The sequence below is a fragment of the Propithecus coquereli genome, unplaced genomic scaffold (genome assembly GCF_000956105.1).
Source record: "Propithecus coquereli isolate 6110/MARCELLA unplaced genomic scaffold, Pcoq_1.0 Scaffold122, whole genome shotgun sequence".
Lineage (NCBI taxonomy): Eukaryota > Metazoa > Chordata > Mammalia > Primates > Indriidae > Propithecus > Propithecus coquereli.
In genome coordinates, this window is record NW_012136303.1 from 3,281,265 (window position 1) to 3,297,042 (window position 15,778).

Genomic DNA, 15,778 nt, shown 5'->3' on the forward strand with positions numbered 1-15,778 from the left:
GATTACAGGCGTGAGCCACCGCGCCCAGCCTGCATCCTCTTTTGACAGATGAGGAAACGGAGGCTCAGAGATGTTAAGACTCTTGCCCAAAGTCACACAGCGAGGGCGTAGCCAGGCCAGGATGAGACCCTCACAGGCCAGTGCACCGCTAGAACTCAGGATCTTCCCCCCTCAACCCTCTGTGTCCCCATCACGGGAGTCTGGCCTCCTTGCCCCGTCACTGCACTCCCAAGCAGGGGTGGGGGTGAGAGCACCCCGCCCTAGTGCTCAGCATCTTCCAATCCAGTTACTAGAATAGCTAGACGGAAAGTGAGGCTGAAGACAGTGGGACCCACCCGCCCTACGTACCTTGGGAATCAGGGCTCCCAGTGTGGACGTGGTGAGCGGAGGAAGCTCTTCAAACTGCGGGACGAGAAGAAGGGCCGTGTGAGTCTGGGGTGCTCCTGAGACAGGGTGGCTAACATAGTGACTAAACCCCTACCTGCTCTGAGATACCCTGAGGGGCATCTTCTCTCACTTAAAGACCCCTTGGGAGGCCCTGCCTGTCCAACTGTGGTCACCATGGAGACTTTGGTAGCTGGTTTGTGGTTAAATGTCCCGGGCCAGCCACTTACGCTCACCACAGGCAAGGAAGAGCAGGCAGGACCTGAATCCTTCTCTAAAAATGTATTTCTTTATCAAAACAAGGTGAGCGTGCTCAAGTCCGTTGGCATAACCCATTGTCCACTAAGTTCATGACTCCCACCCTCTCCCTGAACCACCTGTACGGTTATTGACTTAGTGTCTCCTTTAAACTCACTTACTTTTAAAAACCTCAAATACTAAAAAGTGGAAAACTGGAACCTCTTGACATAAAGAGATGACAACTATAAAACCAAATGCAATAAAAATGAAACAACGCCATTACATTCTACACAGATATCGTTGCCTGTGGCAGGCTTTGGGCATGAGCTCTGTTCTCTCCTAGTTAAAGAGACGACACTTAAAAGTACAAGAGAGGAAATGAAGACTTTCTTCTTAATGGAATCAAAGATTGACATAATTTGTGGTTTTGTGGAGGACACCTTGTTCTTAGGAGATACACGGTGAAGTTTATGGAGTGAAATGGCATGTCTCAAAAAACACAAATTGTTCAGCAACGGATAGGGTAGATGGATGGACAGATATATAGATAGATAATGGATGGATAGATGGATGGGTGAGTAGGAGGGTGGACGGATGGATGGATATATATGAAGCAAATGTGGCAAAATATTAACTTGTAAATCTAAGTAAAGGATATATGGGCATAAATTGTACTATTTTGCAACTTTTCCAAAGGCTTGAAATTTTTCAAAACAAAAAGTTTGGAGAGAGAATGACTCTGGAGCCTACCAAAGGTTGTCATTTTCATCTGATGTGTCTTTTAGTTACTTTTCTATCGATGTTCCCCAAATGAAGAGATTCTAAACATTTATACTGAGGAAAATCTATGTGAATATATGTTACGCTCTTTAAAAAGGATTAAAATAAGATTAAATAGGATGGACTAGGGAGCATTTTTCTCATCATGTGATTGGATGTCATTTAATGCCATGTGGACCCCCTGAAATCCTCCCCAACATCACGCTCTGGCAGATACTGACAAAATTGATGTCCTCCTGTGAGCTGGAGATGAGTCCAGCGGTGGACTGTCTGCAGTTCTCACTTTCCAGGAAATTCCCGAGGGCGTGGGGCCTGTGAAGGGTCCATGGGCCGCTCTCCACTGCCCAGCCCACCTCAGCCCCTGGGCGGGGCCAGACTCACCATGCCGTCGGTGATGTCGATGTCCAGAGCCCTTTCCTTCTGCAGGACAGTCAGCACTGAGCCCAGGAAGTTGGCAGAAATGGCCAGCTGGGAGTTGGTGTTGTCGCCCATGGGGGGCAACTCCGGCATCTTTGGCCTGGGAGACAGAGCTGGCCGCCCCAGGGGATAGTCGATGAGGCCTCCTCCAGCCTCCCCAACCAGCGTCTGGGGGAAAGAGAGCAAAGGGGTCATCGGGAGGGGCATAGGGAGACAATGGGGAGAGGGAGGCTGAAGGCTGGAGTGAGGTCTGCACCTGCCTGCAGGCAGCCTTCCTTGATTAAACCCACTGAGTCTGAGTGGCTCTTTCATTTACGGCCCCCCAAGTCGTCTTCAGTTGGCGATGGAATGGAACCTCTTGCAGTTCCTGCTTTATGGTCACTTGTAATTATGGCCATGATATGACATAGATTCTCTCCGACCCCAGCCCTGCTGTAATGAATTAGCATGTTTATGCATCTGCAAATCTATTCTCTAAAGACCAGAGTCCTCTCCATGGCCCACAGGGCGCAGTGTGATCTGCCCCAGTGTGATCGGCCTCATCTGAAGCCACTCTGGCCCTCACCTTCCCCTTCAGGACAGCCACCAGGGCCTTGCCAGTCCCCCCACCTCCTCCCCACCCCACCACGGGCTCTTCCCACAGGCTGTTCCCTCCTCCACACTCTTCTCGTATTAGGTCCCACTCATCTGGCAGGTCTCAGCTCCAGTGTCACCTCCTTTAGGAAGCCCTCCTTGAGCTCCATGCATATAGCTACCCCCTGCTTTAGGCTCTGATAGCCTCAGGTCCTCTATCACAGCACTCATGACATATAACTATGTATTTTTGCTTGAGTGATTCTTTATGGCCTGTCCTCTCCAAAAGATTATAATCTCCATCAGGGCAGAGACTTTGTCTTGTTGACCACTGTCCCTCCTGCACCAAGCCCAGCGCCTGGCACACAGCAGGTAACCAACGAATAACTCTTGAATGCATGCATGTTTATGACTATTCCAGGCATGCATATATACGAGTGCGTAGGTGTGCACCTGCGCTTCTGTACTGACGGAGCAAGTGGGGAGATAGCCGTGGTCGTGCAGCCAGGGAGAGGACGGCTGTGTGTGCCCCGTGCACAACCAGGGCCGGGTTCAGAGCGGGGCTGAAGCAGCCAGCTCGTACTAGTTCACAGGGCCCGATTCCGTGCATCTCTGCCCCGCTCTGTGTTCAGCGACGTCATGTTAGTAACTTGAAATTGCCCATGGTGGAAGTACAGTAATTATACCATGGAAATCAGCAAATGCTATAAATCAGGACTTCTATTTTTTTAAATCATGGAGAGCCAGTTGTTAAATGCTTGCTGCCACCTCACTGGCCGGATACATTCCTCCAACAAACCCAAGCCCACAGCTGCAGCTCCAGCAGCTAGACGCTCTGTTGCCTGGGTCCAGAACCCAGGTCCACATTTATTAGCTGTGTGACCTTGGGCAAGTGCTTTAACCTTTCTGTGCCTCCTCTTCCTCGATAGGAGTGCCTCCCTCATATGGCAGCTGTGAGGATGGGCTGAGTTAATCTACATAAAGCACTTAGAATGTGCCTAGCACACAGTAGGTGTGGGTAAGTCTCGGCTATGATTATGTTTCTGACATGGCTCCTAGAAGGTCTTCGTCTAATCAGAAAGTGGTTCCTTTCACACATTGCCTCCCAGGCACTGGGGAGGAGGCCCCCTCCGCTTGCCCTGAAGCCCAGACACTCACGTTGAGGTCCAGCTCTAGGAATTCCCCGGTCACGAGCGGGAGGCTGGAGAAGGTGTATTGGACACTTCCCAATATCCCCAGAGGAATCAGAGCTGCAGGCAAACGTGGGGGTCAGAGGGAGGTCCCCTTCACCCATCCAGATACCCTCCCTCCTTGTCGGGGGTAGGGGGGTGGGGCCTAGGTTCCAGCTCCAGACACCAGAGAGAAAAAACGTTCTGCCTCTTCCTTGCTGTGTGACCTCAGGCAAGTCACTGCACCACTCTGAGCCTCAGTTTTCTCCTCTGTAAAATGGGTTTACTATAACCTCTCGGACAATATTGGGAGGGGGAGAGCACAATGATATCCTGGATGTTGATGCATTTTGTAAACTGTGAAGTGCTGTGCACCAGGAAGAAATTTAGGGTTCCACAATGTGGTGCTTTGTTGAATCTGGCATTTCTTTGACTGTATGCAGTGAACAGCCCCACCTCCTGGGCTCTTCCTTCCTCATCTCTGGCCATGAGAGAGAGAGTCTCACCTATCCAGGAAAGCCATTCTCAAACCACCTGGAGTCCCAGAGAAATGGGAACACCACCAGAGAGGACTGTCCTGCACAGCTGTAGGAGCTACGCACTGCACAATCTGAGGGGCTGCCACCGCACTGTACGTGAAAGGAGGTCCCTGGACTCGTGCAGTGCACAAACTGCACGACCACGTGGAGCAGCTTTGCTTTCAGGAGTGTTCACTCGGAAATCCGGCACCAGAGGTGGTGGCGAAGCCTGATTCTGAGGACCTGTTCAGTCTCTATGGTGTCTCCCGCCATTTGCTCCCCAGTCCCTCTGTGAGCTGACACCAAACCCTTCATTTTAGAGATGAGGACACTGGGAAGGGTCCTTCCAAGTCCACACAGCTGCCAGGGCAGAGCCAGGCTCAAACCCAGCTTCCTGGGGGCAAGAGGAGACGCCAGGTGGCACCTCTCTCATGGCATTAGCCATACCGCCCTTCCAGGGCCCAAGGGCAGGCCTGTCGCCCCCACACCGGGCCTCCTCCCGGACTCGGCTGCGTCCCCAGTGCCCTTCCTGGGGCTGGGCCAGAGCAGGCACTGGCGGCTGTCGCCACAGGAAGCAAAGCGGGACGGACTTACAGTCCACGAGACCCAGCTGGTCGTTGACGAGACCCAGCACCACGTCCACGACGGGGCAGAGCTGCAGGGGAGAAAGGGCACACGGCTCTGGTGCCATTGCAGGGAGTTGGGGGAGGGGACGCACCGTAGCAGTAAAGATTGCTAATGTCACTGACCGCTCTCTCTGTGCTGGGCACTGTCCTCCCCACAGCCCATAATTCCCATTTACAGGTGGGAAAAGCGAGATTCAGAGAGGCGATGTGACTTGTCACACAGCTGGGAAGTGCCCAAGCTGGGATTCAAACCCAGAACTGTGCGACTCTCAAGCTCCCCTCATCATCCCTTCACGAATCTGTCCCTTCACGTTTCTCAGGGTCCTTCCCAGGCCCCCAAGAACGTGCCCCAGCCGCCTGCCCCCTCCATCCGTCTAGGTCACCCGCACCCCCTCGGGGATGGAGGCTGCACTGGGCCTCTGCGTCGGGGGAAAGCCTTGCTCCCTGCGCCCCATCCCGGGACAGCTCCTCACCAAGTCAGGGAGGACGTTGGCCAGGACTCGGTTCACCAAGTTGTCCACGAGGTTGGGCAGAAGCCTAAGGAGACAGGGGCAGGAGGAAGCCGAGGCTCCCGGCCACGGAGCAGCCCCCGAACGTGCCAGACCCGGGCCAGAGGCGAGAGCGCAGGCAGCTCCGCATGAGTCCTCACCCCTCCCGCAGCATCGCTGCTGCGCCCGCCCCAGTGCCAGAGACGGCCCACCCCCGCGCACTCACCCTCGCAGCAGCCTGACTTTGATGCCCCCCAGGAGGGTGTCGCATCTCTCGATGACCAGCCGAGGATAACCCGTGCGGTCCATGGTCAGCCGGACCTTGGCTGTGATGTTCACCTCCACCGCGATGTCCAGGAAGCCAATAAGACTGGAGGAGGCCAAGGGAGGCCGCGAGTCACCCCCAGCCACCAGGAGCTCGCCCTCACCCGGGCCTGCCCACTCCTGCCACGTCAGGCTTTGGTCCTTGCTGTTCCTGCCGTCTGTGCTGCCCCATGCTCGTCTCTAGGGGTCCTCAACCAGGAGCCTCCCTGATCCCCCAAGTCATCTGTGAACAAATCTCCCCATCAGCCTATGAGCGCTTCAAGGCTGGGGCAGGGCTCAGTATACATTCTGGTTTCCAAGGTGACCACCCGATCACCTGGCTTGGTAGACAGGACCTCATCCTGTGGGAAAAACTGATGCAAAGTCCACCCCCTGAGGTCCTCTAATAAGCACCTACTATGCGGCAGGCACCATTCAGGGAGGCATTTTGCTTGCTGTCCCTCGCTACGGCCACAGCCACCTGGGGACGGAGGCGGTCTTATTATCCCACGGCCAGCAAAGACACTAAGGTTCGGTGACATTAGGGACTGGCCCAAAGTCATGCAGCTTTTAAGAGAGTCAGGATTTGAGCCCAGGCTGTCACCTGACTCCAGCCTCCCAGCTCTGAACCACCACGCTAAGCTGCCTTCACTGCTGACAGGTGACCTCCAGTCCAAGCGTGCGAGCCATGTGCTGGCGACGCGTTAGGTCTTCCTAGTCTCTGCGTTATGGATACAGAGACTAGGACACAGGGTGGTGGGGACCCCTCCAGGGCTGAGGGCACGCGCACACCTCTTCCCATTGATGGCCACGCGGGTGTACAAACTCAGGTAGACGCCCACGCCGGGCAGGAGCCGCACGGACACCCGAGGCAGAGTCAGCTCCACAATGCGCAGCCTGCACAGGGCGGAGAGCAGCGAGCAGGTGGCCGTCCCCGCTGCCACCCACTCACACGGGGGCACCCTCCCCCACACCTCCCTGCTCTGCTTCTGACTCTAAAGAGCGCTGAGGTTCATGGACAGAACTTGGAAAACACAGAGAAGTTGAAGGCAAGAAACACCACAACCTATAACCCCAGTGCCCAGAAACCCACTGTTTGCATTTCCATATGTCTCCTTCAAATCTTTTTTGCATGTCCAGATGCCATTCCCTCAACTTGTCCCTGCCCCTCTTTGCCTGGTTCCCTCCTATACATTCTCCAGATTTCAGCTCAAAGTCCTCTTCCTCCAGGAAGCCTCCCTGACCTCCCCAGATAGGTGACCTCCCCTTTATTACATTCGCATTTCCCCTTGAACTTCTCACTACTGTTATATTCGATTACTCTCTTCTTCAGCAATGCCCGTGTCCTGCAAGCTCCCTAGGGACAGGGGGTATCTTTCCTTGGCTAACCACTGGGTCATGTCCCAATGCCAATACAGTGTCCTGCACATAGTAGGAGCTCTGAATATTTGTTGAATTCCATATTGACTGTGCGGAAGAGGCTGGGCATAGTTGAAATTATAATATGTATGTACAATTTAAATCCTTGGGCTTTTTCCACTTAAACTATAGATATGGCCATTCTGCAGATGAGGAAACTGAGACTCAGAGAGATTAGAAGAACGGCCCAAAGTCACACACAAATATGAAAGGTTGAGCCGGGTCTCCAACGCAGGACTGCTTCGTGCCGGGCCCCCAACCATGTAACCAGGGACTCTGAAGACACCCAGTCCTAAGGCCAAGCCCTGGGGTGTGCAGGCGCTGAAGACCTTCCCTGTCCCAAGCCAGCTTCTGGGAGTGACCACCCTGTTCGCAGGTTCCGTGGGGGCTTGACGGGGAGCCCGGCCCCTCCTTACCCCGTGATGCCTTGCACAGTGCTGAGGATGCCGCCCTCGCCGAGCACGCCCAGGACTCCCCCTCCTCCAAGAAGTCCTCCGTCACCGAGGAGACCACCTCCGCCAAGCAGGCCACCTTGGCCCGCCAGGATGCCATTGGTGGCGAGCATGCCCCCGGTGCCCAGCAAGCCACCGGGGCCCAGCGCCCCCGTGGCTACCCCAGGCGGGATTTCTCCGGGCTGCAGCTCTCGCCGGTGAAGCCGGCCCACAGTCGCCGCACCTTCAGCTGACCTGTATCGCCCGCGGCCCCCGTGGCCACCATATGCATTCTCGGCATCGCGATAGTCACCCTTTCGGAGGTCCCTGACGCTTCCATCAGACTCAAGGATCTCGCCGTATCGGTATTTGCCCCCCAGCTGAGCGGTGTTGTCGTTGGTCTCAACGTGACCATACTTGTAATTACCACCAAGCTGTTTGCCGTTGGTATATTTTGGGGGGGGCTCACGGACATGGAAGTCATTGTAGGGAACGCCACCAACACCTCGGGGGAATTCAACGTGTCTGTAGTCATCGTAATGGTGTCGGCCACCACCCAGAAGACCACCACCGCCACCCAAAAGACCCCCACCACTGCCACCCAACAGGCCCCCACCACTGCTGCCACCACCATCCAACAGGCCCCCACCACTGCTGCCACCACCACCCAACAGGCCCCCACCACTGCCACCCAGGAGCCCCCCACCACTGCCGCCACCACCACCCAATAAGCCTCCACCCAACAGGTCACTGCCACCCCCTCCACCCCCACCACCAAGCAGGCCCCCCAGGAGACCACCTCCTCCACCACCTCCACTCCCACTTCCACCAAGCAGACCCCCCAGGAGAGGCCCACCACCGTCACCACCAGCTTTACCCATGGGCACCTCTCTCAGGGCCGAGCGGAGAGCGTCGCTTTGCTGCAGCGTGTCGGAAATGGCTGCAGAGAGGCAGAGGTGTCAGTCCGGGCGCCTCCCTTTCTGCCACCTCCAGCCCCAGGTGCCACCTCTGAGCGTTGCTCAGCTCTTGGGCCTCACTTTTCCGGCAGGAAAGCACGGAGGTTGGATAGGAAGACTCCTCCAGGCCCTGAGGTCCTGGCGAGCTCTCTACCTGCTGGGTTTTGCTTGTCTCGCTTTAGCTAGACTTTGACATCACTCAGCCGCACCTTCATGGGTTTTCTTCATCACCCTCCCGTCAAAGGGCTCTACACTTCACAGCTTTAAAAAATCTACTTCCTCGTGCATTATCTCCACTGATTCTGGAAAATAATCCAAGGCCAGGATACTCATCCCCATTTGATGGGGAGAGAAATCAAGGCCTGTAAAGTACTTGGAGACTACACAGATAGGAAATAATCTCATTTTTTATTCTTATGACAGCTTTGGTCAGGCATCGACGTAGGCAGTGTGTCCTCATTTGCCAGAGAAGGAAGTGGGTTCCTAAGAATTGGAGGCAGGAATAATTATAGCTCCTGCTTTCGAGGGCCTTCTATGTACCAGGGACTGTGCTAAGTTTTCAAAAGGTCGTTTCATTTAACTCTCATATCAGTTCTCTGAGATGAGGGGGACCATAATTACACCCATTTTACAGGTAAGGAAACTGAGGCTCAGGGAACTCAAGTCACAGACTTAAGGTCGTACAGTCAGGATTTGAACCCCAGGAAGGCTGACTCTAATGCCCAAGTTCTTAATCACTGCTCTCGACTGCCTCAGGAGAATGAATATACAGTCCCAGCATGGTGCCTGGCACATAGTAGGTGCACAGGAAATGGTAGCCAAGAGGGAAAAGGGACACTGAGGCCCAGAGAGGAGAAGTCATCCAGCCATCTGACGTGGAATCTGCCAATAGGAGGTGGGTCCTTGGGTATCACGGAGTTGGCTGGCCTGCCCTGCCCTCCCCGTGCCACCCACAGCCCCCTTCAGGACTGGACTCACCGTTGCTCAGCACATCTTTGGTGACCCTGAGGACCGTGTTTGTCTCTTGGCGGATGCCACACACAGCTGCCACGGACAGAGCAGCCACCCACCACGCCGTCCACATGTTGGTGCTGCTTCCCTGCAGAGGGGGCAGCACATAGGTGGCCGTGGCTGGGCGCCACCCCCCCGGCCAGCAGGGGGCGCTAGGCACCCTCGGCCAAGAGTCCTCTCAGGGCCCTGAGACAGAGGGATGGGGGAGACCGATCAAGGTCACACAGTGGGGCAGGGGCTAGAATTCCTCATACCATCTTTTGAATTTTTCAAACTGAAATGAATCTGTTAACACAAAGCAGACCCATTAACCAAACCGTCCCAGAGCACGGATGTCTGTTGATCGCCCAAGATGGGGTTTATAAATTGAGCCTCAGGGAGAGGGGTAATGAGAATTCCAACAAAAATAGCTAATAGCTGGTAGCAGGCAGGCTCTGGGGAATCTCTCCAGCATCTACCCATCTATTCTCCCACCCGGCCATCTACTCATCTACTCATTCTCCCCTCCTATTCAGCCAGCCATCCAGCCAGCCAGCCATCTTCCCATCTATCTATCATCCACCCATCGAACAGCCAGCCAGCCATATATCCATCCATCTTTCCATCCACCCATCCATCCAGCCATCTTCCTATCTATCATCCACCCACCAACACATCCATCTAGCCACCCTTCCACATACCCAGCCAGCAGCAAACACCCTTCCCACCTCTTTGGCGAAATCAGCTCTACACCATGTGGTTGGGATTAAGGGCTCTGGATCAGAGCTCTCTTGGTTCTAATCCTTAGGAAAGAGACTTTACCTTTTTGAACCTCTGCTTCTTAATCACAAATATGTCATATAGTACACAGTAGATGTAACAAACAGCAGCGATTGTTATCGTTTGGGGACTATTATTTCAGACCCCCAAGAAGTGTGTGGGGAATGTGTTGAGATTGGAGGGTGAAGCATGCCTTTTGGAATGAGCTGGCCAGCCCTCAGGAAACTTTATTTTGCCACCTCCATGCCCTGGCCCACTTCTCTCACTCCATCAGCCCAGGTTACCCATTCATGAACCTCAGAGAACCAGTGCAGAACATGGCCTCCCATCTGGGCCAAAACGAAATTGTTGGCCTTAGCTCCCTCAACTTATGCACTCTCTTCTCTTTTCCCTGTCTCCATGTTTCTTGGCATTTACAAAGCCCCCAAGTTCTTTCCCCACTCCCATCTATTCCCAGGAGTATAGTGGAGACACTCATACTAGAATGTGAAGGACTAATATGTGCAAGAATTTTTTTTTTCTAGTTTCCTCGCCTCATCCCAACCTCTCTGCCCAGAGAGCTCTGTGTGTTCAAAAAGGGATCATCCCCTTCAGTTAAAAAGTGGGCACCAGTGGAGGGGTTCCTGGCATCAGCAAACAGCTGAGGAGTCTCAGGGAGGTAGCAAAGGTCCCAGGTACCCAACATTCCTGGGAAAGATGAGTGCAGCTCTGCTGCGCATGTAATTGGCATGACTCAGGCCTTTCTGTTGACCCCCAAGAGGTTCTCCTGACTAGGCTCATGCTACAGACGAGACACCTGTTCTCAGAGAGGGGTCGCCCTGGCAGATGTCTAGCTGGCTGGATACTGAACAGGGAAGGGCTTCTCCTTACCCCCAGGAGGTCCCCGCAGCTGAGTCCTACGAGGTCCCGTTCGTCGGGCCCTCTGCTTTTGGCCAAATCTGGTCACACACCAGTCTTATATAGCAGCCAGAGTCCGAGCCCGGACCCAGAGAGGGAAACACCGTGTAATTACGGGATACCGGAACCCAGATTTGCTCTGCGAATCAAGCACTGAGCCCCCAAACCACAAGGGTTTGCGGTTTGTGGCTAATGCCAAGAGCTATGCTTAGCTCCAGATAGTGTCACATGAGCTGGGGTTTATCAGTCCCTGGTCTGGGCACATTCCTGGAGACCCCAGTTAGCCCCCCAGATGAGGAAACTGGAAAGGTCCCCGGATGCATCTGGTTTCTAGCTCTAAGGCAGGAACTGCTCATTCCAGCTGGTCTGGACAGACGGCAGGTGCCCAGGACTGGACTCACCCTCAGCATGACCCGGGTTCAAACCCTGCTCAACCCCCAAGTCTCTGTGTGACCTTAGGCCAGCCACTTCCCTTCTCTGAGCCTCCCGTTACTTCCATCTGTTAAATGGGCATAGTACCTGCCTCCCAGGCCTGACTTGAAGATCAGGGGAGATGGATACGGATCCAACCCCTCAAACCTACGGCTGGTGCCCAAGATGGGCTTTTTTGGCCATGCAGGATGTTTTCCCCAAATGTTTCCCTGTGAAGATTCCACACATACAGCAAAGCTGAAAGACCGCACAGCGCACACTCACGTTTGTCACCTTGCACCTACCGGCCACACCCACCATGAACAGTCTGTCATATTTGCATCATCCATGAATCCACCTTTTATTCTTACGCATGTCAAAGTCGCAGACATCAGGATACCACCCCGGAAACACTTCACCATGCGTGCAGTTTTGCTCCTTTGTTTTAGATCTTTACCTACAGTGACACACACAGATCTTAAGAGTTCGTTTGCTGAGTTTTGACCATTTTATATAGCCAGGGAGCCACAGCCCACACCCTCATCGTGACACGGAGCATTTCCATCGCCCCAGAAGGTACGCTCTGCCCTTTCCCAGCTGCCCCTCCAAGACACACGGGGACGCAGACCTCTTCCCTCGGCATTCAGGGCCTTCCACACTCACATCCCGCTCCTCTCCTCTCCCAGAGCCAGTCATTCCTCCACCCCGCTCATCTCTGCCCCTCCCCCACCCTGCCTCGGGCCTATTTTTTTTAAGGGGTGAGGATGTCAGAAGGGGTGTTCAGTTGCCTTGTTTGTTTTTTCGTTGGGACAGAGTCTCATTCTGTCGCACTGGGTAGAGTGCAGTGGTGTCATCATAGCTCACTGCAACCTCCATCTCCTGGGCTCAAGCGATCCTCCTGCCTCAGCCTCCCTGGTAGCTGGGACTACAGGCACATGCGTGCCCGGCAGGTTTCTTTTTTTTTTTTCTCCTTTCTTTTTGGTGAAGTTGGGGGTCTCACTTTTGCTCAGGCTGGTCTCGAACTCCTGAGCTTGAGCAATCCTCCCACCTCGGCCTCCCAGAGTGCTAGGATTACAGGCGTGAGCCACCGCGCCCAGCCAGCACACCTCCGGGCCTTTATACGTGCAACCCCTGCCACCTACAATGCCCTCTCCAGACTCCATCGGTCAAAACGTCAGCTGCTGCCCTTCCTCTGGATCACGCAGGGATCCCTGGTGCCCCCACCGAGGTGTCCTTTCTCCAAGCAAACCAGGAATGTGCCCCACTCCTAGGCCAGCACAGGCACAGATGCCAGCGTAGCCAATGAATGAGTGAATGAATGAATGAATCTCTTACTCTCCGCTGGACTGGCTGCTCTCGAGGCCTCATTCCTTCCGTCCCACCTCTGTATGTAATCGATGCCACATCTTCCCCAACCCCTCCCTCCCTGTCTGCTAATTCTGAGAGGCAGGGGGCCCTCTGTCTCCCCATCCCGCCAAGGCTTGCTCTCAAGTCGGGCTGGGAATAATGTGTGGTTGCCCCAAACTCCACATGGAGATGTTTCCTGCCTCCTCCCTGGAGGTGGGGGGCTCTGAAGGCAGGAGTCATTGATGTGAAGTCCTGCCGAGCTGCACTGATGCCACTGCTGGCTTCTCCTGTGCTCCTGGGCCAGCCCTCTTTGGGACTCAGTTTCCCCACCTGCAGCAGGTGCATTAATGGAACAGTTAAGGCTCTGGAGCTGGCTGCTGGGCTTGGATTCTGCTGCCAGTTCTCGCTGTTTGCTTGGTTGTAAGATCGTGATCGAAACTGTCCCGGCCTGCAGAGCTCTGAGAACGGGACCCGGCACACAGTAGGGCTCGTAGGTGGTATGATTCTCCCCATCACCCTGGGCCCCTGTTGGCTCTAGGTGGCAGCAAGTCTGGGAGGGCCGTGAGGGGCCTGAGGAAGCAGCTGCAGCCCCAGATCTGGGCCACCTTGTCAACTGCTGTGAAGGCTGGAAGGACCCCTGGGATGGAGACCCCAAGAGTCACACACACCTGTGTTCCCACATCCCATCTGCCCTTTCGGACTGGACAATCACTTCTCCTCCCAGCCTCAGTCTGGCCACCTGAACAATGGGCATAATCGCACTTCCCCAGCAGGGTTTTGAGGGTTACATAGGAGATGTCTGGGATGTACCTAGAGCCTCAGGAGAGCTCAGTAAACAGCAGTCCCCCTTTGGGCTCCCCCAGCGAAAGCTGCCACTGCCTAGCGATTAATCCTGCCCGACCTGCCATGAGCATAAACTTGTGCCGACGGCTTCCCTTCTCTGTGCCCCAGTCCCCACTTCTGCAAAATGGGGAAACGAGAAATATTTCAAAATGATCATACTTACCTGAGTAAATCTGCTCCTGGGCCTCCCTCATTTAAAATCTTTGTGGTTCCCCATTGCCTGGCACTTAGTAAGTGTGATAAAATGCTTGTCCAACAAACATACCGCCTTTCTAAACTGAAATAAAATGCTAAGAGGGCGACGGTGCCTCTCCCACGCCCGGGAGTGGGAACCGACGCACGCCATAAACTGCAGAGGGCGCTGCACACACGAAGGTGGCTGTCCTCAGTCACCCGAGACTCTGTGCCTGTCCTCAGTCCTAAGGCCAGCCAGGCCCTGGTGGCCACGAGGCCGGCCTGTCCCCTGGCCACCCTGAGAGGATTAGCGCAGCCCTGGCGCCGGGGAGATCACCTGGGCTTAGCGTCCAAAGGGCACCTTTGTCTGGGGCTGGAGAGACCTGGCGGGGGAGGGCTGAAAGGACATCCAGATTCCCGAGGAGGTGACATATCCCGAAGGTGACTCAGCCACGCAGGGGGCCACGTGGGGGACGGAAGGGGTCACGCAAGGGCTGCCGAGATCAGGAAACAGACCCACACCCACCACCAACCCCTCCACTCAGCCCTTGTCCCCCATGAACTCTCAGCCCATAGCGCCAAGAGGTCTGCCAGTAGGGGGAGGCGGGTCGAGGGGCTTCCCGTCAGTCTTGCTTTCTCCCCCACCCTAAGGGCAGAGGTCCAGAGCCTGGGCTCCAGAGTTGGGGGCGTCGGGGGTGGCTACTGGGTTCAAATCCTGACACTTACAGTAAAAATACAGGATAACAAAAAAAAATTCTGACCTTGTCACTGCCCAACTGTGGGGCCTTGGGTACATCCCTCAACCTCTTGATGCCTCAGTTTCCTCAACTGTGCAATGAAAGTAAAAACAGTTCCTAGGAAGCAGGGCTGATTCAGGAGTGGATGACGTAACACCTGAAGCACTAGAGCGGTGCTGGGCACTTAGTAAGCAGGCGATAAATACAGCAAAGATTCCTTTTTAGCACAGCGGTGAAAAGCCCAGGCTTTGGAATTAGGGTCAGAAGGATCTGGTTCAAATCCTGTTTCTGCCACTGGGAAGCTGCCTGATGCCACTTCTCTGAGCCCCTGTTTCCTTACGCGTAAAACAGGGTGATAACGCCGCCCATCGCAGGCGCTGGGAAGTGAAGTGCACTGAGGGATGTTAAGCATCTGACGCGGTGTCTGGTAAACAGTAAGTGCTCAGTAGAGGTTAGCTGCTCTCACCACTACTCTGTGCAGCTGCAGGACTCATCATGATGAAGCAGACACTGTCCTTGACCTTGAGGAGCTCTTGGCGAATACAATACTGGACCTGCCTACAGCACGGGCAGGCGGGACCCTGCGCATGCCCAGTATGAGGGATGGGAGGAGTTTGCCAGGCACACCCCGGGGGTAAGCTCCGGCAAGACGGGACAGCCCTGCTAAGGCCTGGCTGCACATTATTGCTCATTTACCCTGTGCCAGGCACTCTTCTTAGTACTTTACAAGGATTGTCTCGTTTAACCCTCAAATTGCCCATGAGTGAGTACTATAATATTCCCATTTCACAGACGAGAAGCCTGAGGCTCAGAGACAGTTTTGCTCCCTCGCTATGCACCAGGAGAAATCGGCCAAGGCCAGGCAGCCTTGGCCACCAAATCTAGGAGCTTGGATGATTTCCTGTTGGCGCTGAGAATCCAGCCATTGGGGGGCTGTCGGTGACAGTGAGACGGGCAGACAAGGTCAAGGCCAGGCTGGAAGAGAGGAGGGCGGCAGGGAGGCAGGGCCGCTCCTCGTGAGAGCCGGGGAGGGTGCGCTGGGGCTGTGGGTGGGGAGGAGGGATGAGATGAGGCGTGGCGGGGGTAGAATAACGCCGCAGTAACAAGAGCTAACAGGAACTGGGTGCCTCTTACGGTCGAGCCACCCTCCTGGGTGCTGGTTTAACCCTCATAACCTTATTACAACATCTTCAAGTTACCGATGGAGAAAAGGAGGCTCAGAGGTTAAATGCCGAGCCTGAGGCCACGTGGCCGCCAGCGGCCACCAAGGGTGTTGAGCACAGGCCACTAACTCA

General features: G+C 54.8%; 1 protein-coding gene across 1 annotated transcript in view; it reads right to left on the minus strand.

The window, feature by feature from the left end:
• The window catches only part of BPIFB4 (BPI fold containing family B, member 4), a 21,559-nt gene extending 12,162 nt beyond the window's left edge, over positions 1–9,397 (minus strand). Inside the window, exons 1-10 of the mRNA XM_012665769.1 lie at positions 9,283–9,397; positions 8,226–8,288; positions 7,334–7,853; positions 6,291–6,395; positions 5,422–5,565; positions 5,181–5,244; positions 4,676–4,736; positions 3,553–3,644; positions 1,786–1,989; positions 349–402 (exon numbers count right to left, since the gene is read on the minus strand). Coding sequence (XP_012521223.1) covers positions 349–402; positions 1,786–1,989; positions 3,553–3,644; positions 4,676–4,736; positions 5,181–5,244; positions 5,422–5,565; positions 6,291–6,395; positions 7,334–7,853; positions 8,226–8,288; positions 9,283–9,388 — 1,413 coding nt within the window. The 5' untranslated portion in view covers positions 9,389–9,397. The remainder of the gene's footprint in view (positions 1–348; positions 403–1,785; positions 1,990–3,552; positions 3,645–4,675; positions 4,737–5,180; positions 5,245–5,421; positions 5,566–6,290; positions 6,396–7,333; positions 7,854–8,225; positions 8,289–9,282) is intronic.
• Positions 9,398–15,778: the final 6,381 nt, after the last annotated feature.